The sequence below is a fragment of the Vulpes lagopus genome, chromosome 5 (assembly GCF_018345385.1).
Source record: "Vulpes lagopus strain Blue_001 chromosome 5, ASM1834538v1, whole genome shotgun sequence".
Classification (NCBI taxonomy): domain Eukaryota; kingdom Metazoa; phylum Chordata; class Mammalia; order Carnivora; family Canidae; genus Vulpes; species Vulpes lagopus.
In genome coordinates this window covers 82,780,968-82,808,266 of record NC_054828.1, presented here as the reverse complement: position 1 = coordinate 82,808,266, position 27,299 = coordinate 82,780,968, and the positions used below count along the sequence as shown (strand labels likewise).

The 27,299-nt window shown below is 46.8% G+C and overlaps 1 protein-coding gene across 22 annotated transcripts in view; it reads right to left on the bottom strand.

Annotated features, from left to right (window-relative positions):
• DYSF (dysferlin) overlaps positions 1-27,299 on the bottom strand; it is a 217,632-nt gene that overhangs the window by 126,236 nt on the left and 64,097 nt on the right. For all 22 annotated transcript variants that reach the window (XM_041755218.1, XM_041755223.1, XM_041755224.1 and 19 more), the window contains 7 exons: positions 26,174-26,204; positions 25,476-25,591; positions 20,622-20,748; positions 18,792-18,895; positions 11,032-11,100; positions 10,859-10,902; positions 6,989-7,071 (listed from right to left, as the gene is read on the bottom strand). In XM_041755218.1, the coding sequence (XP_041611152.1) occupies positions 6,989-7,071; positions 10,859-10,902; positions 11,032-11,100; positions 18,792-18,895; positions 20,622-20,748; positions 25,476-25,591; positions 26,174-26,204 (574 nt within the window). The remainder of the gene's footprint in view (positions 1-6,988; positions 7,072-10,858; positions 10,903-11,031; positions 11,101-18,791; positions 18,896-20,621; positions 20,749-25,475; positions 25,592-26,173; positions 26,205-27,299) is intronic.

Here is a 27,299-nt window from a genome sequence, read left to right as displayed (position 1 = left end):
AGAGCAACCGCATTTCAAAGGGCAACATCTCCATCTCGTGGTCATTTTCATGATTGCCACTGAGAACACCATGTTGCATTTTCACAACAGCAGGAACTGGTATCTGGCTTCAGGCACCTGCCACTGTGAGTGAAGCACAGTGCCAGACACTGTCCCTGAGCTCAAGGTTCTACACACTTGGACGTGCCCTTACATGCTGATAAGGAGTGTCTAGAAATGAGAGAGGCAAAGAAGGAGAAGCAAGAAATGAGAGAAGCAAGGAACAAGATGCTCTAGCATCCTTCTGGGCTCTTGGAATCTGTCCCTCACTTCTAGGCAGATCTAAGACACTCCACAGGGAGTGGGTACCCTTAAGTATCCTTCCATGGTCCTCTCAGACTCCAGCTTCTTCCTGCATTCTGACCCTCCGTGTTTCCTCCTCCACCCAACTGAATGTAACCAGGCTTGGGGTCATGACCAAGCCTGTAGATATGGCTGGTGAAATCTTTGATGATTTCCATTCGTTGGTCACCTTTACCTATTTGTCTCCTCCCCTCAAAGTAGATCTATGACTACTTTCCCATAACTCCATGAGTGTAGTTAAGAGCCAAGAGTTAAGCAAAATATTGTGAAGGAAGACTGAGACACAGAGATAAAGAGTGAAGAAGAGAGGGATCCCTGGGTGGCGCAGCGGTTTGGCGCCTGCCTTTGGCCCAGGGCGTGATCCTGGAGACCCGGGATCGAGTCCCACATCGGGCTCCCGGTGCATGGAGCCTGCTTCTCCCTCTGCCTGTGTCTCTGCCTCTCTCTCTCTCTCTCTCTCTCTCTCTCTCTCTGTGACTAAAATACATAAATAATAAATAAAAATTTAAAAAAAAAAGAGTGAAGAAGAGAGAGAAGGGGAACATGGGCTGACCCACGGGTGCATAAAGCAGCAGGAGGGTGAGTCACAGCTGCCAGGGGTCCAGGCCTTGGGACCCAGCCCCACAGCTCTCTGCAGCCAGGCCTCAGCTAGAAATACCAGCTAGCAGAAGTCAAAGCCAAATTACAGAAAACCGTAATTCAGGCCCATTTTCATATCCACAGAAATAGGTTTTCATCAGTGGGGGAGCAGGCCTCTGGTCACAGGGGAGCTTTGACCAACACAGGCACAGCTGCGGCCCCAAGGAGAACAGCAGCCAGAGCCCACCCAAAGGAAACAGATTCCATTTTAAGCTCCTTTCAAATGATTACAAACAGACCTGGTCAGTCATCTCAGGCTAATGAGGCCGAGGTCATAGTTCTGACTGCATGTGCTTCTTGCAGAGGTAAACTCGGCTCCACATCCACAGACCAACTCTGAATCCTGGCCGTAAACCGGTGCCCAGCCTAGACACAGACGTCTCCCCGCCCCCGCCCTGCCAACCATCTGACCCATACACGCCTCTGGTGCCAAGAAGGACTGGAGGGCGGCAGCTGACCAGCCTATTTCCCAATGGCGCCTCTCATGAATTCCTTTATTTCTTCACTCATTCGTTCATTCATTTAACAAACCTAATCAGGCACGGTGCTGGGCACCACATAAGACCTGGCCCTGCTGACAACTCTGACCAATGATTCCTCATTTGGGGGCAGGGCCACAAGTCTCCAGGTACGGAGGATCATCTTAGGTTCTCTCCTCTGTGTCTACAGACAGCTCATAAAGTCGAGGGCACAGTGACCAGTGAAGCCACCAAAGACAAAACTACCATTCAGTCCTCATCACTCTGCCAAAACGCAAGGGTTCTGCTGTATTTTCCCTAAGCCTGGGGAACTGTGGCTGTAGAAGCCCCAGAACACTCATGAATACTCCCAGTTTGCTGGCCTGAGCCACCAAGCCTGACTCCCTCACCCATGGGAAGCCAGAGAAGATCAGGAGCAGGCCCTTCCGACCCCGTGAGTCACACATCACAGCCCTGCGGACAGTGCCCACAGACAGCCGTGTGTCCTCCTGGAGAAGCTGGGACCGTTACCTGCCACTGGCCCCGCCAGCTCCCCCTCTCAGCACATCGCCCGTGCCCATGGTTTGGCGGCCTGACACCAGACCATGCAGACAGGAGAAGAAGCCAAAAAGTGCTGGGAAATCATCATCTATGCTCCAAAGACAAAAGACAACAACAACAACAACAACAAAAAAACCACTCCAAACCCCCACCCCCAACACACACACAAAAACAAAAACAAAAAAACTTCGGATTTCTTAGAAAAAACTGTAGGATACAAGTGCCATCTTTGTAGTGTAATTTCCATTATGTATAAAGTTATAAAAGAATCTGTGTCATTTCATGGGTTTTAGGTGCCTGTTACCTTTTGAAAGAACTGTACCTTCTAAGGAAATCACTCCTTTTTAGAAAACAAAATTTTTCCTCAATGCTTTGGAGCACAGGGTCCAAGGAATACTTAAGTGTGCCCAGGCAAACTTGTGGGCAGAAGTGCTTAAGAGGCCAGTGTTAGGTTCTGTCCTCACTGGCAAGAAAAACAAAAACTCCCGGTTGGGCCAAATAATCTGGTGAACCAGGAGGTGGGGAAATAAAGAGAAACAACTGGTTTTTACAGTTTGGTTTAGTTGGGGCTCTGGGAGCCATGAGAAGATGGTGCCACGAGCTGCCCGAATGTGCTAGATCCCCTAAAGGGAAGGAAAAAATACACACAGTTGAAAGGAAAGGCGGAGCCACACGTCCTGAGATGGCCTCAGGACCATGGGAGAAGGGGCAGGGAGCAAGGCAAATCCCAAGGGGCAGCTTCTCAGATAGGGACCCATCTCTCAGGGAAGGGACACCAGAAGCGCCAGGAAGGGCGGCTCCATTTTGAGCAATAAGTTACACTCTTGTATTGTTCCAGAGATCAAGCTACTTAATAACACATTTAGAACCGGTTAGCCATAGTTTGCGAGACGATTCTCACGGATCCCCAAAACAACCTGCGGGAGCGTTTGCACCCAGCTCCGCCAGCCGCCCTGAACCTCGCGGACGCGGCGCTGCCCATGACCTGAGCGCCATCTAGTGGCCACATAAACCTCTTCCTCACATTCCTGCGAAAACCTTCACAGTGACCCTGAAAGAGATCCAGGCCAACCACACCAGACGTAATGAAGACTGATGGGGAGACGGGGATCTAAACTCTCCCTCGGGCAGCTAGCTGTTGGCAGGCGCAGCTGTGGCCTCCTGAAAACGGTAGCCGTCGGAAAACAGTCGGAAGGTCACTCTGTGTGCTTCTATCTGGGTCCGCCCCTGGATTGTAGGGGGGGGGCGTCAGGACCAATCGGAAAATTGGAGAAAGTTCCTTACATACCTGGAGTTTCGATCTACAGGGAGTCTCTCTCCCACCCCATCCTCATAATGCACTGCCCCCCACCTCAAATCTTTCTATCTGTCCATCCAAAATAGCCATTCTCAGAAATTATCTGAACAGCACTAGAGGGGGGGGGGGCGGCGGAGAACGGGATACAACTACCGCATCTTGGGATGATTGTTCCCAGTTGGAAGGGGGAGGGGCGGGGGCAGGGGGGTCCTCCTAGCAGAGCCCTGTGGGAGGCAGTTTTTGTGTATTTCACCAATTAAAAGTATCAACGATGAAATCAGAGCTGCAGAGAGCAGCTAGACATTAAACTGAGTGAGGACACCTGGAATTCCACCGCACAGTTCTGTATTTTTGTGTATGTTTGAATTTTCTATCATTATAAGTCGGCTTGTTTTTTCAGGGGAGGGGGGTGTTTTTATGTTTCAGAGAACCTTAGAAGAAGGGATTGCTCAACTTCAAGAGCCCTAGGTGGAGTCTTCCAGAAACTGAGCACCTTAACCTGTGCTCCAGATAAAGATTTGTCAGGATGATTGGACAGAGAACAAGGCACCCTCTCTGTAGAAAGACACCAACACTGACCAGGTCTTGGTAGAGCATAAATTAAGGAGAAAGGAAGATTCCCAGGGTGCCAACCAAGAGAGGGTAGCAGCATCTGTAAGATTCCAAAGAACATTTACCTGAAAGTCTCAGAAATGATTTGGAATTCTCAACAGAGGGCAAGAAGGCATAGCTTTTGTGGAACTAAGCAAATCTTCTGGGAGAGAACAGACAAAAAAGAAAATGAACATATCAAAGGAATAACAGAGGGAAAAGAAGGCGGGACGAGAAACTAAAAAATGCAATGGCCGATTTTAAACCACATGGAAAGCAGTAAGGAGAACTGGTACAGGAAATAAAATCAGATTAGTGATGCAGAAAGCCAATAATAATGATACTACACAGCAAATGTTACTTTACTTTAGGATTTCATGTGTACCAGACACTCTAAGAATGTTACAGTTATAATCTCACTAGATCTTTACAACAACCTTATGAGGCCAGGACTGGTGAGATGAGGGGAGTGACTCACTTAGCTACAAAGAAACAGAACTGAGACCCAAGCTGCCTGGTTCCAGAGCTCCAGGCTCTTATTCCTACCCCACCCTGCCTTCAACTGCTCATGTTCTCATGTTAGAATAAATTATTCCCCAACTCAGATTTAAAGAATTTGCTATGTCTCAGACAAAATTCAGTGAAAAGAGTCCTGTACCTAGGTACTTCAGAGTAATTTAGCAATAAGAAAAAAAGATGCATCCCTACCAGCAGCATCTAGTTAGAAAAAAGTAGACTACCTACAAAAAAATCCAATCAGACTCAAAAAGTGTACCTAAATAAATTCCAAATAAACTAAATTTTTCAATGTAAAAAAAATTTTTTTAAATTTTAACTCATTGTTTGAGTTAAATATAACCTTGGGGGTTGCTGAAGACCAAAAGCATCACCTCTGGAGCAGAGACCATATCATTATTTAGACAAGAGATTTTAAAAGTAATTACAAGATGTTGATTAGAAACTTTTAAGAGGAATCTTTTACTCTTTTAACACAAAAAGAGTAAAAAGATGAGAGAATAAAACATTAGAAAAGAAAAATATTAGAAAATTAAGAAAAAATATTAGAACTGATAAATAAATCCAAAAGTTGATTCTTGGAAAAGTCCAACAAAGTGTGTATGTGTGTATGTGTGGTAGGGTGGAGGGCGTGGAGACTTACAACAAACCTAATCAAGAAAAAAAGAAAACTCAAACACATATCATTAGAAATAAGAAAGGAGAAAAGACCCCAGGTAGAGAGAATTATCTAAATTATAAAAGACTGTTCTCTATAATAGTTATATAAAGAAATCAGAAGAGCTCAGCATAGCAAATACTCTTCCAGGAAGATATCCTAGAATTGACTATCATAAAAGTAACAAACTAAAAATAACAATGATCACAGGAGAAACTGAAAAGTTTTTAAAGAGTTAGTACTATACCCACTCAAAAAGGGCACCCAGCCCATCTGGTTTTATGGATGAATTCTTTCAAACCCTCAAAAGACTATATTCTTATGTTATATAAACTGCTCCAGATGTTAGAAACGACTTTAAATCTTTCCAATTAATTTTACAGAGCCAGCATTACCCAGATACCAAAACCTAAGAAATAACAAGCAGACATACCAATTAAAGATAATAGAAAATCAAGAAACAGGTCCAAGAACACAGTTAGGAATTTAGTAGTGGATAAAGGTAGTATTTCAAAATAGAGGGGAAAGATTTTTCAATATACAGTGTTGGTATTACCAAAGAACAATTGTGAAAAAAATGTTAGGTCCTTGCCTTAGTGGCCAAGGAAAGGTTAAAAGATTTGGCTACATAAAAAATTTTAATTTCTATACATCAATTTCTATTAAATGGTAAAATAAAGTAGACAAGAATTATTTACCACTTATATGATGGGGAAAGTTAACATCCATACACACACACACACACGGAACTCTTACAAAACAATGAGAAAAAGACAAACATACCATCAGAAATATGGACCAAGACAATGAACAGGCAATTTATAATAAAATAAATATAGAGTATATAAATATATAATATATAAATACAGAAAAATTATTAAAATATTTTTAAACTTGCATTCATCAACTTAACCAGCTATTAATGAAATGAAAATAAAGGCAATAATAAAATTCACCCATCAAATTAACAAAGTTTTTTTAATATTATTTTTACCCTGTGTTGGTGAAGGTACAGCAAAAGAAGCTCATGTGAGTGACCAGAGTATACATTAGTCCAGTTTTTTTTTTCTGAAGGGCAATTTTGATATATTACAAATCGCTTTAAAATGTACAAATCCTTTGATACAGCAATTCCACTTCTAGGTATTAATCCCTCTCAAAAAATCATGGCTTGTATAAAGATTCAGCTACAAAAATATTCAGTAAAAGTTCGTTGCTTATAATGTACAAAAATTAGAAACCACTTAAGTATTCATCATTAACTAGTTAACATGGATTATGGTACATTCACATAATGGAATATGTGTATTCACTTAAAATTATATTGTAGAAGAATATTTAATCACACGAATAAACATCTCTGTTGTATTGCCAAGTAACAAAAGCAATTTTCAAAACAATTGTTTCAAAACCATTTTTAATGCACACACACCTGTATGTGTACATATACATACATATACACGGAAGACTCCCAGAATATTAATAATTAGCTCTTATCTGGGGGGAGGTAAGCAGATGAGTAATTCTATGGGTCAATTTTATATTCTTCTTCATTATCTTTAAAATTTTACAAAATGATCATGGCCTACTTTTTAATTGACCAATGAAAGCTATTTCAAAATAGAAACTGCTAGGGCACAGTTGGCCAACACAGAATCTGGTGCATGGCATGGCTGTAGGAGTGAACTAGCCTCTCTGTACCAGTCAGTGGTGTAGTCCCACCAGCCAAGGTGTAGAGCATCTAAAATGTTTGTAAGCCCATTGTTCAAATCGGCCACAGCCCTTCTTCATGGAGAATAGGCTGCAAAGGCCTGATAATTAATATTCCTATTTCTGCACTCTCAAAAGTAGAGGTGTGAAACAGACAGGAGTGGATCAGGGGAGAGTGCAGGGAACCAGGGGGCAGAACAAAGTGGGGAATCTTACCTTCTATTTCTCCTCCAGGGGCAGAGATTTTCGACATACTCAGGTAGGTGGTGGCCACGATGTCATTGTGGGTAAGGCGGTCCCTAGAATAAGGGGGTTGAAAGGGCATGAACACAGGAGGAGGACTGTAGGCCACAGCCCACTCAGGAAGGAGAGGGCCTCAGTTATACATCTTTAGGGGTTCCAGTCTTCACGCTGGGTATGTTACTGAGGCCTGATAATCCTAGGAAGAAGAGACTGGAAAGAAGCATTGTCTAAGACTCCTCTGGAAGGAATTAGTCCATCTGACCAAACACCAGCATCCAACACACATCAGCCAACCAACACTGGGCTGCCAGCCTGGATGACTGGGGAGGCATAAGCAGGTTGAAAGGAAAGAGGCCAGAGGCAGGAGGCAGGGTGGGGGAGCAGGAGGTTGCTCAGGGAGCCAGACCCCCGACCCAGGAAGAGAAAAGTTCCAGAAGCTCAAGAAATAATCCAGACCAGGAGAAAACCAGGTGACCAAGAAGAAACTATCTCCAAGGCCACATCTTAAATTAGCTTGTATTAGTTAATGCACAATTATGCTTTGTATCTGACTTTATATGTGACAAAGCACTTTTACCTTTTTTATCTCAAAGGACCCTCTCAGGAACCTTGAGGAATGAGTACTTTTATTACCCTCTCCATTCCAGAGATGAGCAAGTTGAGGCTCTGAAATGGAAGGTCCTCAAGACACCTGGGTAGTTCAGTGGCTGAGCCACTGAGCTCTGGGTGTGATCCCAGGGTCCTGAGATCGAGTCCCACATCGGGCTCCCTGAAGGCCTGCTTCTCTCTCTGCCTATGTCTCTCTCTCTCTCTCTCTCTCTCTCTCTCTCTCTCTCTCTCTGTTGTCTCTCATGAATAAATAAATAAAACCTTTAAAAAAAAAAAAAGAAAAAGAAATAGAAGGTCCTTGCCCAAGGTCAGCCTGTGGGGAGGGGCAGAGCCAGAACGGAAACCCCAATGTCTTGACTCCAGGTCCAGTGCTTCTGCCATGCTGCTCTTGGGCACAACACGGGGGCCTGTCCCTGTCTGGCTTCCCAGGAGGAAGGTTTCTCCCCTCCAACCATTATGGGAACTGTGGCTATGAATTCGAGCAGACTGACTATCATTAATGAGTCCATTAGCCAATAACATCCCACGCAGACCCTCCCTCTGTGTCCCACACCTGCCCCCTTGATAATAATATATAGAATAGCTGGCTTTTACTGAGCACCTACTGAAAGCCAAGCAGTATGCTAAAATCGTCACATGAATTAGCTCTAACCTCCCTCAGCCCTATGAGGCAGGTACTACAATTAGCCCCAATTTCAAATGATGGAACAAAGGTTGCCTAGATGGCAAAACCAGTATTTGAGCCAGATTTGCCTGACACGGAAACCAGAGCTTCAATCACAGCCACCCACTGCTTACTGTCAGGCTAGAGCAAAAGTTCTCAATGCAGTGATTTCAACCCCAGGGACATTTGGCAATATCTGGAGACAATTTTGAATGGGGTGGGGATGGGAGCAGGGGCAGTGGCAGGGGCAGTAGAGAGAAGCCATGGTTGCTGCTAAACATCCCATGATGCACAGGCCTATCTTCCTCAGCAAAGAATTTTCTGGCCCCAAATGTCATAGTGCTAAATTGAGAAAGGCTGGACCAGGCAAGACCTATCTCCTTCCTTGAAATTTCCCTGGGGGCCGCTTTCCTTGGAGCTCTGTAGGCTCTCTCTCCCTCCTGGGAGTACCTTGGTCACAGGCATCCTTTCTTTAAGCAACGACACACCCAAGCCCTGTTGTGACAGACACGCTTGGGCAAAGTTGTCTTATTTTCCTGTTACATCTCATACCCATGGGATGCCTAATCTCTGCTGCTCCCTCTCTTCCTCTTTTCATACTTCATACTCGCCTTCCCAGGGAGGTGATTAAGCTTTGATTCTAAAATGCTTCATGGGGCAGGGAGCTAACGAGAAAGACCAAATTGTCAGCAGAGCTTCATCAATTTTCCTGATGAATGATGTCAAGAAGCTCTGGAAAGTAAAAATTTCCTTAAACACCCTACAATGAGATCATCAACACCAGATAACCAGCAGCTGAGGGATTGTGCAACCGCCCTGGAAAAGAGAAGCACCTTGGAGAAGAATGGGACTTCTCACCTCTGGTCTTATCTGAGCCTTGCGAGAAAGGCAGGAAAACGGGAGGAGGGAAATTCTGTTCGTATGAGATGGGAATAGCCTTTTGAGTTTTCATTTTTTAACAAAAAAAAGCAAATATTTAAAAATCAAAGGGAAGATTAAGTTACAGGAGAAAGGCCATGTGGACCATATCATATTTCCAGGATTCAGGTAATAACAAAAGTTTATCTGAGTCTTTTGGGGGCAGGGGTTGGAGAAGCACTTTTTCTGGATAAGAACTTGCAGCACAGCAGCAGAACACTTTTTGGCCAACAGTTGGGTTTTAGGGCTTGGGGTTGCTTTTGGAAAATACAGCAAGTCTGAAAATAGACTCACAATAAAAATGCCACTTCAACCCAAACCAGAGATGCAACCACCAGATTCCGTAACGTGTTTGGATTGTACAGTACGCTGATGCCTTTGACACAGCTCACATGGACCCAGCAAGGCCCACCCACCATACACAAGACAACCATACCCGTGTGCATGTGCGCACAAGAGTCCACACGCACAGACACACAGACGCAGACAGCCAATCGGCCCCCATCAACGCAGCGCACTCAGGTGCACACACACCATGAACTGAGAGGCAGAGGTGGTTCTGGGGACGGAGAACACATCTCTGCCCCAGACCACTTGCCCACGGAACATACCTGCGGTCAGGGCCCTAGAGGCCTCTCCCTCCTGGCCCTCCTGGCTACTGCTTTCCTCTCTAATTCCCACAAGCTGTTTTCTCTCGGCCTGGGGAACTGGCACACATTTTAATGGCTCTGTGGCCTGGGGGTTTTCCCTGGTCTCTCATTACCCTGCTGGCTGGGGGTGCCGTGGCCTGAGACCAAAGGAGAACATGCTGGGAACCACATGGCCAAGAGTTTTTGGGGGCAGAGAAAGGACAACTCTCTTTTTGGAAAGCCTGATGTATGAAAGGTCCTGGTGCTCCTGCGTGGGGACCCCTAACAGCCTTCCAGGTGTGAGAGAGATCACCTTAGCGTACTGGGAAGCAGGTAGCCCAGTGTTTAAGAACACAGGCTTTGGGAGCAGCAGGCTTGGGTTCAATCTTGGCCTCAGCTGCTTCCCAGCTGTCACTTCAGACAGGTCACCCCCTCATCTATAAAGTAGCCAGGAGTCAGTCGAGCTGAGGATCAGGCAATGTCACACATGTGAAATACTTGCTGAGCACAGGGTCTGGCACACAGTAGGTGCTCAGCAGATGGCAGAGCACTTTTCCAAGATGTCCACAAGCTCTTGCCCTCACCTGTTCCAAGCCTGCAGTGACTCCACACCATTTCATGGCAGCAACCCATGGCAGGGCTGGGGCAGGGTGGGTCATGGTCCATCCACCCAGAAGCTCTACTCTTTGCAGTTTCCTTGCCTTTGCTTATGATCCTCTCCTCACTGGAATGCCCTCAAGCTGGACTTAACAAAACCCCACCTCCTCCAGGAAGCCTTCCTGGCATCCCCTGCCCTAAGGTATCTCAGGTACCCATCTGGCTGCCCTCCTATGCCTTGGGGCAGGCCTATAAGTGAGCTTCCCAAGAACAGCCCACACCCTCTCCTTCTCTGGCCTCCCAGCAGCGGATACTCCCTCACCTGAAATAGATTCTCCCACTATATGCTCTGAACTGAGGGAAACTGAAGGACCCAGTGAGCCCTGAAGATAGCCACCTCCAGAGACTCTGAGACTCAGCACTCACCAGTCCATGACGCGAATCTTCATTTTTTCACACATGGAGGGAAACTGAGAGGGAAAAGACACGTGTTGAGGTGGGGTTCTTTTAAAGAAGGGGAAGTCCAGGATACAGGCAGAACGTCAGGGAGGCCAGGAGCGCAGGGCCTCCTGGAATGGGCTGGAGCGGGCAAGGCTCACCATGGCAGGCAGAGTGATGCTCTGGTTCCACTGAGGGTTGGCTGTCTTCTCCAGGATCTTGCTGCAGAGCTAGAAGACACAGAGGACAGGTGGATGGAGCTCCGAGAGGACTATGGATTCCCTTAGGGACCACCTCACCAGCCAGGGGCTGTTCTCTGCCATGCTGGCCACCCTTCAGGCTGGGCAGAAGAGCCTGGGAGCCTTGATGGCTCAGACACAGGGAACTGCAGAGGCAAAGCTACATGGTAAATCAGACCCAAAGCTGGAGGGGATGGGGTGGGGGTGGCAGGGGAAAGGGGGAGGGGGTGGGAGGGATACATTGCCTGAATTCCACAGTCCTTCTACCTTTATCTCCTACCTCTGGCTGGAAATCCTCCTCCCCCACCTCCCATATGGCCATGACCTTAGTGTGGGGGCCTAAGTCCAGACTAGCTGTCCTGGGGGTCCTGAGGCCTGGGCACCAGTCAGCCCAGACCACCTGTTCCTTTGGAAGACTGTGAGCCCTAAGAGATTAGAGATGGGAGGTGGGGGGTGTGGGAGATCATAGCTGGAGGGCCAGGGCCTGGGGCCCAGGTGCCAGCATCTGAAAATGAGAGGAGAAATCATGAACATACAAACCCCATAAGCCAGTCTGCCTCAGATCAGCCCTGCTCTTAAGACTGGGCTTTCCCCAATCAAGAAGCCTAGCAGAGGTGGAAACTAGATCCAAATCATGGCTTATGTGCTCTACCTGCACTTGGAACCCTTGGGGAGGTGCCAGGCCTCTTAGCCAGCTCCAGGGCATCCTGTACTCCCACAGGGACAACAGGTAAAGACTCTATTTCAGATACATACATCCTGGTAGGTGTGCATGTCCTGTAGCCTTTTTTAGAGCATTTGCTATGAGCCCTGCAGCATGCTAAGCATTTATGTGCATTATCTCATTTAATGAGCATATGACTGGGGGCTTCAATTCCTCCGTCAAATGAAGGTGCAGCCTCCATGGGGGCCCCAGGACCTTGTATCCATCCCTGGTTCACTCAATGCCAGCCCCTGTCCCCACCCTCCCAACCTCCCTGTGAGAAAAGCGCAGGCAAAGGTTGGGGGTCAAAGATGGGTGCCATGATTTGCTCCTGTGTCAGCAAAGAAAGGAGTAAGGAAAGAAGAGAGACCAGCAATCTCATGGGACAATGGGCAGAGAGTGAATGAAAATTCGAAGAGTTGAAGGCACATAAAAAGATGCTCAACTTCCCTCATAAGAAAAGAAACACAAAGCCAAGATACTATTTCTCACCCATTAGATTCATAAAATTCTCTAAAATCTTATAGCCTTCTGTTGGCATGGCTATGGAGAAACTGCACTCTCATATTTTGCTGGCGGGAGAAAAAAATACCTCAACCCTCCAGGGAGCAACTGGCCACTATCTCTCCAAATTGCAAATGCAAAAACCCTTTGACTTACCAGTTCTACTTCTAGACATTTATCATACAGAAATACTTGCATATGTGTAGAATGACACACGTAATGAGGTTATTCAAGTGTCAAGGATATGGAACAACGCAGGTGTCCACCAGTAGAAGACAGATTAGATAAATGATGGTGCATCCATGCAATGGGGTACTATGTAGCTCTAAAAATAATGAGGACTGCTCTATAATGTGAAACAACTTCCAAGTTATGTTAATAGAAAAAGACAAGTACTGGGGATGTAATGTACTATATGATGATTCTATGGTAGAGTAGGTATGGTGTATTTGAAAATTATTAAGATAGTAGTTTCTAGGGGTTCTCATCACAAGGAAAAAAACTTTTTTCTTCCTTTTTTTTGTACCTATATGAGATGATGGATGTTAACTAAACTTATGACAATCATTTTGCAGGTAAGTCAAGTCATCATGCTCAAAAATTTATTTCAAAAGCTGTTCAATAACCTAAGAAAATACTAGCCTATAAAAACAGTTGACCAAACTGAAGAGATACAGTTGATTCTTTTTTTTTTTTAAGATTTTTTTTAATTTATTCATGAGAGACACAGAAAGAGAGAGGCAGAGACACAGGCAGAGGGAGAAGCAGGCTCCCTGCAGGGAACCCGATGTGGGACTCGATCCCAGGACTCCAGGATCACTCCCTGAACCAAGGGCAGACACTCAACCACTGAGCCACCCAGGTGTCCCCATACAGTAGATTCTTGCACCTGATGGTAGTTACACATTCTATAAATCACCAAGAACACTGAATTCATGAATATTAAACCATTGCTCTGGGGGAATTACAGGGTTGGGTTCTTACCAGCATCTGTCACAACATTTTTGTCAACTAATCAATACATAACCTTGTGTCGTGTGCATTTCTGTTTAAAGATATCTTATTTAATATATATTGTTGATTCATTAACATTGAATTCGTCATCGGCAGCACTAACTCATACCTTAATTAAGCTTATCTAGCATATTTTCTCATAAGGTACATCCCAGCCTTTTCACACAAAGAAATATCAGACAGCCTTTCAGCACTACTCAGGGGTGGGGGTGGGGGACGTGTTTTAAACAGTAATATCACAAAAAAGGCACCAAAATGAGAAAAACATGACACCAGGTAGACCAAGTAAAGGACACATATTTATAGGATGAGAACTGAAACAAAGAGGCAGACTCACACTGTTCCAATTCAGTCTGCAAACACTCAGGAAAGCACCATAAGTATTAATTTTGGGATTACAGGGGCACGCAGGTGGCTCAGTGGTTGAGCATCTGCCTTTGGCTCAGGTCGTGATCCTGGGGTCCTGGGATGGAGTCCTGCACCAGGCTCCCCACAGGGAGCCTGCTTCTCCCTCTGCCTATGTCTCTGCCACTATGTCTCATGAATAAATAAATTAAATCTTTTAAAAAATAGGGGGATTGCAAATAAATTTTATCAAGTAGGTGAATTTGCAAATATGGGACCCACGAATAATGAAAATCAACTTAATCTAAATCCAATCTTTTTTCTAGCGTGGGAGAGGGGAGGGTTGGGAGTGAAAGCAGGGGAGAGAAAAAAACATACTACAAGGAAATACACACAAATGTTAACAGTGATTATCTCCACATTGACGAAGGGTACAGAAATATGGTTAATTTTTTTCATACAATTTTCTCTGACTTTCTCCAATTTTTTCTACAACCGATACTTTTTTTCTTGCATTCAGGAAAAAAGTTGTTTTAAAGTCTCCCACCCTGCCCCCCAAGTACCTCTCCTTTCCTTCTCACCAGGTGTGTGTTTGTGTAATATCTGGTATGGTTCACATCATGGATAATAGTGCCACCAAGTGTCCATAGGAGGAAGTGCAATGAGGGACAGGCTGTGCTGGGTGAGCTTGCAAAGGACAAAATCCCAGGACTCCAGATTAAGTTGTAGTGAGAAAAAGTAACACACGGGTAGGCTGAGGGAGAGGGACAGGCAGAATGAGACAGGTAGTAAGGGTAGCTGGAGGAGAGAGGGGGGTGACACAAAGGTCCAGGGACCCCAGGGGAACCCAATAGGCTGAAGGTTTCAGAAAGGAGGGGCTCAACTGCTTCCATCACAATAAGCCTCTTCCTTCTAGGGGGAAAGTGGGGGAGATGTAGCTTCTTGCAGAAACTAGCTCACCAATCAGCTTTATATAGTCCCTCGCTTGGGTCGGATCCCCGACCTCCATCATCTCCCACAGCCATTTGCACCTACCTAGAAAACCCCCCAGGGCCAGCCAAGGGCATCTCAGAAGACCTTGGAAGATCAAGGTGCCATGAGGACCCAGAAGTAGCCAGGAGCCCCAGAAGTCTGAGACTCAGCTCCAGGAAAAGCCATTTAATTTGAAGGCAGGTCAGTCTTACTTCTCACCACCATCAAAGCACCCTACTATTTTGGAGAATGTGAAATAAAAAATAAAAACAATCTTGAAATATGACTTTCTTTATCTGTCAAATTGGGAAATTAATCCCAGTCCTTGGTGGAAGTGTCGCACAAGCCTGTCCAGCCACACCTTCCCACTTCCTTGTCGACTTCATTCATTCTGTTACAGTCCCTCCTGAGGCTAGATACAGGCCATCAGACCCATACCCCAAGCCCAAACTAACACTGCACTTGGGTGAGGACCTCATACTTGGGCAAGGAACTGCACTTGGGTGAGGACCCACAGTGATCACTTACACCTCAGTGTGAGAGAGTTTAAGATCGGAGTTACCTGTCCCACATTTTCACTGAGACCCTGAGTTAGGCTCAAGATGGAGGAGCCAGCTTGTAGGGGCCCCAATGGCCAACTTCAGGACAGTTCATACATCCAGCACAATGACTGATTTTACCATGTTGAAGTAATAAAAAAGTATTGAGGTCCACAGTAATATTCAAAGGGGTCAAGGGTGGGGGGGGGGGGGGAGGAAAGCTCTTCTTTCCAGAAAAACACTAACTTATAAAGAGAGAAGGAATGATGAGAAAATCACCACTTTTGCAACCCCAAGTAAATGACTTGCTCAGGTAAGGAGGCCAATGGCTGCGTAGACCATTAGGTAAGAAGTTGCTGAGAAACAGGATATGCACACAGTGCCAAGATACCACCCCTAGGATTTGCAAAGTACAAACGGGTAGTTTGACAAGGGATATATCTTAAGCAAATGATCAATCATCACCAGTGATGGGACAACCTCACGTTGCTTCCTGTTGTGATGCAATACAATGCACACAACATCACCTCTGACACATTATTGCTAAATACTGAATCTGAAGCTAATCTGGCCTCAAGAACTAATTTCCAGTTTATAGGAAATACAGGGGCCAGAGGAGCAAGGTAAATAACACTGGAAGGAAATAATCCGACAAATCCAGAACATGGACAAATGGCCTGGGCTCTTCAAAAAGATCAATGTCATGGGGTGAGAAAAATTGTTGGAGGGGGGGAGGGGGGAAAGTCAGGAGGAGCTGTTACAGGAAAGACCACAGAGGACCAAATGCAGAGCATGAATTCTAGTGGGGTCTTAGATCAGCACAAAATTAAGCCAGCTGTAAAGGACATTTTGGGGATAATCAGAGAAAATTTATATGAGCCAGTATCTGATAATATTAGGGAATGATTGTTAACCTGGTTGGTGTGATAAGATTACTGGAGTTACAAAGAATTTTCTTTCTCTCAGGAGATGTATCCTGAAGTCTTTAGGAGTTTCAAATGATTGCAACTAGGTTTCAAATGATTCAGCCAGGGGGGAAAAAAGTATCTATATATAGAAAGTAAATGCAACAAAATGTTAGCAGTTGCTTCAATCTAAGTGAAGGTCATACCAGTGGGTGGGATGTTCCTTGAGCAACCCTTCTAACTTTTCTCAATGTTTTAAAATAGTCAAAATAAAGAGCTGGGGAAAATGTCTATTACCTATACATGAGGAAAAAAACTGGAAATCGGGCACCAAAAATGAACTCTGTATGGTGCAATGTTGGTAATTTCATTTACTTTTTTTCTGTAATTTTCAAACTGGGCTAGTAAACATGTGCATCAGTAATAAAAGGAGAAAAGAAACAAAAGGCGGGGAGTTAAGTCTGGTAGGCATCAGACAGGACACCCCTCTCTCCCCGTCCCCCACTCCCAGCTCAGAGCCTCCCTTTGTTGGTGGCATGGGCTGGCCCATCCCGCTCCTTTTTAAAACGAATCTAAGAAGAGATTGAGTGAAAGGAAAATTGCCAAGTGCTGTGTGAATGGGAACCCACACCACGTCCATCACCACCCTCAACTTCTAGTGTTTATTGTTCATTTTTAAAACTTCTCCCCCTTGTCCTATTAACACCTGCGGGGTTTCTTCCCCCTGCGCACCTCTGCCTGGGGAGCAAAGGAGGAGCGGGCTGCAAGGCACCCACTCTCCCGCCACCCAGCCCAAATTCTCAGTCCTTCTCCCCTGCCCCGGGGCAATTTTCCTGCAAGCCAAGGGATTCAGCTCTCCCAGCCCTGGTTCTGCGGCAGGTGGAACCCCGCAAGGTTGGCACGACCTCCGACCTGCGAGGCCCCCACCCTGCCGACACACGCCGGCGGCCCCGTCCTCCACCCCTCGCGGGGGCAGGGGCTGGGCGCTCTGGGAGCGCGGGCAGTCTGCGCCCACCTGTCATTGCCCCACCATCTCCACCGTGATCTCTGCTTTGAGGTTGGAGCTAAATAATAGGACCGGGTTCTCGCCCACAAGTCGGAGAAACAGACGCTGATGACCGGGCAGGAATGGAAACCCGGCTGCAGAGGGCCTCGGGCTCCGTGGGTCGCCGAGGACGGCTGGACGTCCACGGCTGGACGGCTGACAGCGGCTGGACTGGGCGCGGCGGGGCCGCGAGGGCTCCGGACTGCACGGGCCCGGCCAGGGCCGGCGGCGTGACCGGTGGAGGGAAGGGGCAGGGCGGACGCGCGGGGACCCGAGGCCACAGCAGCAGGCGCGCCCCGGGGTGCAGGCAGGGAGCCCCCGGGGCTGCGCGCTCGGGCCGCGGCTGCAGGGCTGCGTGCTCCCGCAGGGGCGCCACTTCCCCGGCGCACAAAGGGCGCTGACTCCAGCCAGGGGAGGCGGGCAAGAAAGTTCAAGAAAGCTCGGCTGGATTGTGCGGTTTGAGCTTCATTGTGCAAACGGGGCTGTTTTAGACGGATTATTCTGGGGCTTTCTGTGGGGAGAACCCAGAGGAGAGAATGAACCCCAGGCTGCTGTGTGGTCCTGGGAAGAGACTGATGGCAGGCGGAGGGGAGGGAAGGGCCCTGGGGCAGGTGAGAGGTCCAGAGCAAGGGGTGTGTTTGATGTGAGGAGGTTAGAACAAAGGGAAGAATCAGGGCAGGCCCACGTATTCTGCCTTTGATGGTGGTACCGGCTAAGGATGAAGGCTCTTGGGAGGGGGCAGGCGGGGCAGAGAGCCCAGGGGGCAGCAGATAGAGATGTAGAGACCCGGGAAGGTCTGGGGCTGTGGGAGTGGGGGTGGGAGTTGTGGGAGTCCGCCGTGGAGGGGTAAGGCTGAAGCCTGGTGGTGGCCCAGATGCCAGGGGGAGCCTGGCGGATGGGCATAGGAGGCTGGAGAGGGCTTGCCTGCCTGGGGTGGGCTGGAGGGAGGGGGCCCACGGGAGCCCCAGTTATAGCCCCGCCTCTGGGCAGAAAGGCAGGCTGCAGGGAAGAGAGATGTGACTCATCCCTGGGGCCCCCACCAGAGTGGACTTTCTCCACTCAACTCCTGCCACAGTTTTTTAAAATAATCATTGTTTCTGTTACCTTTTTTTAAGTTTCCCTATCTTTATCCCTTCACATCTGGTTTCCATGCTAGTGCTTAATTTTCCCCCCAAACCGTCCTTTATCTGTCCACTGTCTGTCCACCCCGTGTCTACTACCTGTGTGTCTGTCTCAGGTACCCCAAGCAGAGCCATCCACACGCGTGTGCATGGCAGCCCCGGAGAGCCAGGTCTGGGTGAGTCTCTCACCATGTGTCACCCAGTCAGCCCCTCCAAATGCACATTCCTTTTTTTTTTAATTTTTTTTATATATTTATGATAGAGAGAGAGAGAGAGAGAGAGAGAGGCAGAGACATAGGCAGAGGGAGAAGCAGGCCCCATGCACGGGGAGCCCGACGTGGGATTCGATCCGGGTCTCCAGGATCACGCCCTGGGCCAAAGGCAGGAGCTAAACCGCTGCACCACCCAGGGATCCCCAAATGCACATTCTTACGTGCGTGCCTCACATCAGCCTTTACTCTGCTCAGCACTCATCCACAGGGACACCCAGTGGTCACTCTCCCAAGAGAATCCTCCCACTTCCTTGCTCCTTACCATTTTCCCCGCAAAGCTGACTTCCATGAAGGGATCTACCAAATTCTTCTTGTTGCTGTCAAAGCCAAAGATCTGCTTCACATTGTCCATCACGGCATCATCCACTGGGGAGAACATGCTAGTCAGTGCCCGCCTGCCGTCCAACCTCCAAAACCTGACTTTCCACCTCCCTCCCTCTCTTCAGTCTTGAGACTCCCTGAGAGAGATGCTGTGGCACCCCTTCAGCCTGGGGGACCCCCAGAACAGCAGCTCCTGAGGACACACACTCCTCCCTTACCAGCCTGAACAGCTTTGTTCCTGCCCCTGCTCTCAAGCAGTTTCCAAATAGAGTCACCAAATGATTGATTGATTGATTGATTAGCAATCTACATCACTAAGGGCAGGTAATCTAGAAAAGGGCTGGAAGTTGTTATAATAGTATCCCATCATTGGTGCCTGTTTGACATTTCCTTTAAATCCATAGCACAGTGATTGATCTGATGTTAACCAACAGGTTAATTCTGGTGTTTTTATTTTTAAAGAATTTTGGGGGCACCTGGGTGGCTCAGCTGGTTAAGCATCTGCCTTCAGTGCAGGTCATGATCCCAGAGTCTCTGGGATCGAGCCCCACATCAGCTCCCTGCTTAGCGAGGAGCCTGCTTCTCCCTCTCCCTCTGCTGCTGCTGCTCTCTCTCTCTCTCAAATAAAACCAAAAAAAATCTTTTTAAAAAAAAAGAATGTTTAACTATGCTGCTGCAAACCAATATTTTACTGAATTAGTCATATTATTTACAAATGTATACACAGATAGATGGATATGTGCACATGTATATTTCTGGTATGTATCAAAGTCTATGTGTGTATGAATGAGAGGAGCAGTTATACCAGCTGCTGTGTACATGAATAAGACAGATAACAACAATTAGCAAATATTGATGTCCTATTTACCACCTATTTCATTTTATTTATATTTAAACAAGATTGCAGAGAATTAAATACAAAGTACATTCACCATGAACAAAGCAAACATTTCTATTTCCCCGGCCCTCTGCAGGAGCTCACCAGCCTCACTTCTGCATAGTGTCAGCCAATAAATGAAGAATATTATTAAGCATGTATTGTAATGCCCATCTAATACCAATTACTTACTTAAAGGTTTTCCCCGTGATTTTGCTACAGTGAAGCTTGTACGGAAGGAATGTGTATCTTTTATTGAGTCCTTAGTCAAAGTTTGAGCAAAACCTCAAATAATTAGCTTTATGCAAAACTTATATACAGGGACCTAAGTTGCAAATGCTCTCCCTGACTCTGCTATGGACAGAACTGCTTGGTGACGCCAATACATGCTTCAAAACAGTGGTTTACCCTTTAACGATGCCCAGTGTGTGAACCCTACTCCATAGCCAGTCAGTGTGAAACACAGGAAAGGTCTGTACACCTTTAAAGATCCCCAGGTCATTCTAATGTGTGCCTGGATTGACACTCAAGACTTTAAAATATTCAGCATAGTTCCCCCAGCATTCACTGAGCCCACAGGGGGTGGGGGTGGTGCAGGGCCAGTCATTATGAAAAACCAAGCAGGGGCCACCCTGTCTCTCTTGAAAGGATAAGGACATGGCCACAGCTAGGGTGACCCACTGCCCCGGGTGGTCAGAGACTGAAGGGTTTCCCAGGATGGGGGACTTTTGGCACTGAAACCAGGACAGTCCCAGGCAAACTGACATGATGGGTCACCAAGTGGATGGGTTTCTCATCCGTCGCAACACTGAGTCCTGCCAACACCTCAGTGACCTTCCCCTGCCCGGGGACCCCACTCACAATCTCAGTCTTAGGCCTCCAACCCAGACTCACTTTGTGGTAAATCCTCCGCTCTGAAGATCTTCAGGCAGAAGTGGGCTCCTCGCAGGGCCACGCCAGTTGGCCTGAGCAGATTGTTTTCAATGTCCTCCTTGTCTTCAGAGGGGTCCTTTCTCTCCAGCTACAATGCAACCACATATGATTCCTTAAAGAGCTCTTGAGCACAATATTTTCCCTTCTTCAACTGACATCTCTTACACGGTGCATTTTAAAGAAAGGTGGATCTCGCCCTGCTGCTTACTAACATGGGATCTCAGGCAGGTTCCTCCCCACCGAGACTCTCTGCTTCCTCACCTGGACAGTGGAAACAGTAACACAGACTTCACAGGCTGCTGGGCAAATCAACTTCCATAATGCATCAATGCACATGGTGGGCATTCATGAACCTTGGCCTCCTTCCTGCTCCACCCATTAACAAGAGTGCAGAAGTGACAGGTCTAAACTGGCCTCTCTGTCTTCAATAACATGTGTTTGTTCCCTCAACAAATATTTGGTGTTAGTGAGTGACCACCAGGATGTGCTGAAGGAGGAGGGATGCAGCAGTGAACAGGCAGACAGAGGTCCTGTCCCCATGGAGCTCACTCACAGGGAAAGCCCCCCTTAAAGCAAGCTCCTATCCCGCCATTCCACTGGCTGGAAATACAGACCTGATGATGGGAACTGGAGCAACCATCGCAAACCATGAGATGGAAGCTGCATGATGATGACTATAGGACAAAGACCAGGAGCCTGGGTCTCTGGTCATCGTGGGAGCACTGTGCCAGTTCTGGACTGCCTCCCCAGGCATTTAGGAGGGAGAGAAGCACACCTCTATCTTTCTTAATGCCTATGATTTAGGGTATCTTTGAACCTATATCTTAATTCACACAGTGGCCCAGGGGAGATGTGAGGGGAGCAAGACCTTGGACTCTGGTCTTGGGATGGGAGAGAGAAGCATGCTCTGAGGTGGTCACACCAACAAGACTGACTAACCACTTGCATGTGAACTGACTGATGTGGGATTGAGGGATGAGGGATGAAATCAGGCCTCTGGCCATGAAGACTGAGTACATAATGGTGCCATCTCCTAAGATGTCACCTAGCCCAGGATGGGTGCAGTTGTGAGAAGCACACAGCAGGTGATCCTGGGTTTTTGCATGTGAAACTAGAGGGGCCTGATGGGTGCGTTAATGTGGCTTTATTACAGAGCAACTGAAACTGAGTGTCTGGAGCTCTGAAGAGCCAAGCTGGACATGAACAATTTAGGGGTCTCAGATGGACAGAGATGGACTCCTTGAAAGTGAGGGTCAAGGACACAGCAAAGAGGCAAGGAAGGGAATTTTACTCGGCCACTGAATTTGAAGGATCCATATTTTTAAGAAAGGGAGAAAGACTTGAGAGAATCACCAATGCTAAGGGAGAAGAGAGTTTAAAATAAGTCATGGGCTCTGGAATCAAATACTATGGAGGAAAGGAGCAAATTAATAGCAGAAAAGAGCCCCTGAGGTTAGCCATGGTAACCCTCCATCCAGCATGTGGTTTCAGGGAAGGAAGGTGGCAGGAATCCTAGTGAAGAGGAGGAGGAATGAGCAGCTGGTAGAGGAGTAGGGAAGAGCAACCCGGCACACTCCCTGAAGAAGTTGGTCATGCCTGGAAGCAGCTTGCAAGCAGCTTGGAGAAGAATGGTGGGAGAAATGGGGGACATGGACAAAGGTGTTTGAAGGTGGGGAAATCTTGAGCCTGGTACAGATCCAAGGGCAGAAGAGAAGACACCAGGAAGGCAGAGGGAACAAGATGGCGGAGGATTCAAGCACATGACAAAGGAGGCAGGAAGATGGGGAAGGGAGGGAAGACAACTGAAGTCAGGAATGAGGATCAAGGGAGCTCCAAGGGTTTACATCATTCACCACTGTGCAGCTCTGCCTAAGGAGACAGAGGTTGGGGCTTAGGAAAGACAGCAAAGTTTAGAAACAGCCACTGTGGAGAATGGGATAAGGAGTAAACCACAACCAAGTCAAAGAAGACGTTGATAGCACCCATGTTCATCTAGCCAGCACTTCCAGGTGACTTCTGTCACCAAAACGGACCAAGGAGTGGTGTAGACAGTGGGGGACAGTGGGTTTATGAGGTGTGGTAGGAAACCCCTAGTATGGAACCAGTAAGCACATGATGAGAGCTGTGATGGAGAATGGGGTCCAGGCTGGAGAAGGGGGGAGAGTGGCAGAAGGGCACTAATGGACTGGGCAAACAGAGAGGGATCAGGGGGCTGTAACACCAGGAAAGAAGGATTGTCATTCAGCCAGGGCGATGGAGAAAAAAGGCAAAGAGTGGTGGAGAGAGCGATTTCTGAGCTCAGGGTCTTAAAGGAAAAAAGTCAGATGTTGGTGGCTAATCAGTGAGGATGTGTCACACCTCAGGACAATGGCAAAGATGAGAATCTGCAAGCAGGGATGCCCCCTGGACAGCTCTGTCTATGCCAGGGGTACGTAACAGCCCAGAAGAGGGGAAAACAACCAACGATGCAGCCTTTGAAAGAGGAGGCAGTGCTGATGCTGGGAAGAGCTGCTGGCTGGGAGGCTGCAGAGGAAACCAGAGATGGCTGCTCCTCCCACTCCAGAACCCATGGAGAGTCGGACCAGAAAGTAGGGGCTTTTTTCTGAGTTGGTTTCAATAGAAGTGGTTTCATCAGGAAAAAGCAAGGTTCCAATTAATAGGAAGAGGAGAAATAAATGTTTTAGGAAAAGATAATAGACTCAGAAACGCCATGAGAAGGAGCAAGATGGCACAATGTCTCGGAAAAACATGCTACAGAAGGACAGGACCGGACTGTATGGAATGAGAGAGATGGACAGGTGCCTTTGGGTGGGGCTTGTCCACTGGAGCTCCATCAGCCCCCTGCACAGCATAGAACCCTGGGTTCTCCATCCCCTAACCCTCTCCACTGTGGAGCCCTTGTCATCAGTCTGCTCCTATTCCTGACATCATTGGAGAACTTTCCCTCTGCCTCTCACTGCTCTTTTCTCCTGGAGATATGCATTCCCCACTATTGCCTCTCCCTCTCCTCTTGACTATCACAGGCTGGGAAGAGAAGGCCACACCTTGCACCTGCACCCACCATCACTCCACCATGTCTTTTATCCAGAAGGCCCATCACCCACATGTGCCACTCTGTCCCCTAGTTCTCATTCTACCATCCACCAAGCCAAGGACACATGCTCACTTTTCCTTGATGACTTCAGTACCTGCCTCACCACTTGCCTGTTTGAGTTCCAATTCTCCCATAAGATAATCAATATCCATGTGGTCAAGTCATTCACCAACATGGTCCCCTTCCTCCACCAACAGCACCTTAATGTCCCCTGCCCTTCAGCTGTTAGAGGCATGGCCATATCTCAAATCTCCAGCCACTCAGAGCCTTTCAGCCTTTCCTCTAGCAAAACCTTGACCACTAAAACCCGTCTCTGAATATAGCTTGCCAACCTATCTGCCTGCTCCAACCTCCCACTCAGAGCAGGGCTCCCAACATAGCCTGGCACATTGCAGGTGCTCAATAAATGTGCATCCCCAACCCTTTGCTATTCTCTGTCCCCCTCATCAGCACAAAGCCTTGCACTCCTGCATCCTGCCCACCCAGCACCACCAGCCATGTCCCAATGCCCAGGCTATCTCATTCCTGTGCTTCCACTAGTCCTGCCCTGTGCACGCCCAACACCTCTGCCATCCATCCTCCTGCTTCCAGGCCACCGAGTATCATGAGGCTCTACCACAAAGCTGCCAACCCAGAGTGGGTACTGCACTCAGGTATGCTCAGAAATCTTTGTTTACCTGGAAGTAACTTTTCATTCCTCTCCCACAACTATTCCAAACCTTCTCTCTTTTTGCCAAACATACAAAGATGCCAATACCTCCCCAACTCTGCATACCTTTCTCATCATTCTTCCCATCTCCAACTTGAACTTGACTTACTGGTGTGTAAAGATGATAATGGTATATTCTCAAGTGATAAAATTCAGGTTGGAGTAGAATATAGAGAATGATCTCATTTTTGCAAAAAAGAAAAATATACAACAGATCAGTAGTTGCCAGAGGCAGGGGAGAGGGGACAGGAGGAAGGGAGTCAACGTGTACAAACCTCCAGTTAGCAGATAAGTAAGCCATGAGGATGTAATATACAGCATGGAGACTCAAGTTAATAATACTCTATTGCATGTTTGAAAGTTACTGAAGAGAACAGATCTTAAGAGCTCTCATCACAAGAAAAAATATTTTTGAAACCACATAAGGCGATGGATGTTAACTACACTTACTGTGATGATCATTTCACAATATATACACAAATAAAGAATCGTGATGTTGTATGGCTGAAACTAATATAATGTTATATGTCAATTATATCTCAGTTTTAAAAAGTAATAAAAAAAATAGATGGGGCGCCTGGGTGGCACAGTAGGTTAAACGTCCAACTCTTGGTTTTGGCCCAGGTCGTGATCTCAGGGTCATGAGATCCCCTCCTTGGGCTCCATGCTCACAAAGAGTTAGCTTGAGATCCTCTCTTCCTCTCCCTCTGTCCCTCCCACCCATGCACTCTCTCTCTCTCTCTCTAAAATATACCAATTTTTTTCAAAGTAGAAAAATACATATGTACATCCTCCTGGGAGGATATGCAGCAAGATAGGAATCACAGCTGTCTCTGAATGGTAGAATTAGGAGTGATTCATTTTTTATTTATATTTTTGCACGTGGTCTACATTTCTCATGATTAGCATGTATTTTTTTTAGATCAGAATAATTCAAGTTGTGTTTTTGTTTGTTTGGTGCCTCTCCTACCAATTGGAGGAGCCATGAGGAGGACCTAGGCAATATACTCACAGGCGCTTCATCTCCGGGCCCCAGCACATAAAGGCTTGCTTTCAGGTAACCTCTGGCCCCAACAGAGAAATCATCAGGGTCGGAGAGTAGCAGCCACTTCCTCAGATAGGCATGTCCTAAGAGAAACAACATCCATTGGTGATGGCCAAATTGGAAGGACCCAAGTCTGCAACCACATCCAGAAGCCTGAGGCCGACTTTCTTTGAGTCAAGATGAGGGATTTATTCACAGGAACATGGAGGCCAGACTTTGAATGTTCAAGTCAGAAATGTCAACAGAGGCACCTATAAGAAGCTGCCAAAGCCAGATCCCAGGCCATTTATCTCCCTCTCAGGAAGTGACCAGACCAAAAAAGAAGCCACAGTGTGGAGAAATCCTAGACTTGTTATCAAAATGGCCCACCCCTGTAGGAGGTGACCTCATCTCCAACAGCCCTTGCTTGGGGCCTTCCAAATCTAGCATCCCTGACTGAGCCAGCTGGGACCCATGTGAAGGTTTGATCTCTCTGAGGGCCTGGTTTACTTGGAAGATGAAAGCCTGCCTTCTCTTCATTTCTGCAGCTCTCATCTCCAGGATGACTCTGCCTCTAAATTCCAAAACCCTCAAGGAAGAAAGGTGGTTGTCCCAAATAGTTGTCCTTTACAGCCTCCATAACCAAAATGCAAGGATATGGTCAAGGTGATGAGGATGTGACTCACGGGGCTCTCTGTAGATGGTACCCACATCCATCTGAAATCAAACCAAGAAACACAAATCAAACTCTTGCCCCTGGAGGGTTAGATGAAGTATGGTGCATTATGCCATCACATTAAAAATCATGCTCTGAAGACCATTTGGAGACATGAGGAAATGTTCATCAGCTGACATTACATGGAAAAAAAGAGCACAATACATTTTTATCAAAGTTTGGTAAGATATTTCTATGCATAGGAAAGAAAGAGCAAAAGAAACACAACAAAATGATAACTGTGCTATCTCTGGCTGGTAGATTTAGGTGGTAGATTTACTTTATTAGTTTTTCTTTCCTGTATTTCATAATGTTCCATATAAAATCATAGATCAGTGAGATGTGCATGGCGGCCACTGGGAAGTACATGACAACTCTGTACTTTCCATTCTATTTTGCTATGAACCTAAAACTAATCTAAAAAGAATTTTTTTGATCGTGGATTACTTTTGTAATTACAAAAAAAGAAAATAATTTTCTACCCTAACCTCTGGGTTCTCAGAACAAGAATATGCTTCAAAGATTAGAGACTCAAGACATAGAACTGCATTTATTACAGAATGACTCAGGTTCAATCCCATTGTTTTTAAAACTGCTTCTCCAGGAAAATTGACTTCATTTTTTTTTTTTGACTTCATTTCCTATATTGGACTACCTCCCATAGAAGGAGCCATATTTTATTTGGATAGCAAGGGGAGGTTAAAATAAGCCTGTACCCCTTCTTTCAGTTGATAAAGGCCTGAAGATTCAGAAACAAGAAAATCAGTGAGAATTGCATTAAAACACTATTCGTGAAGGTCTCCATTGCTAGTTGTCTTTGCTTTCTGAGACTTGGTGATGCCTCCCTGAGAGCTGTGTCCTACGCAGTCCTTGGTTTTCTGCAGTGCACTCCTTGTTTCTGCACTGTTGGGGACAAATGGGGGGGTCAGGCTCCCCCATTTCCCCTGCATCCCACCCTGATCCCCCCAGACTCCACTCCCAAGCCAGCTTGAGGGTGCATGCAGGGCACAGAGCTGGCCCAAGTCAGAATCAGGAAGAGGGTCACCTCACCACCAATTTCATGCTGTCTTCCCAGAGGTAAGGACAAATAAGAATCA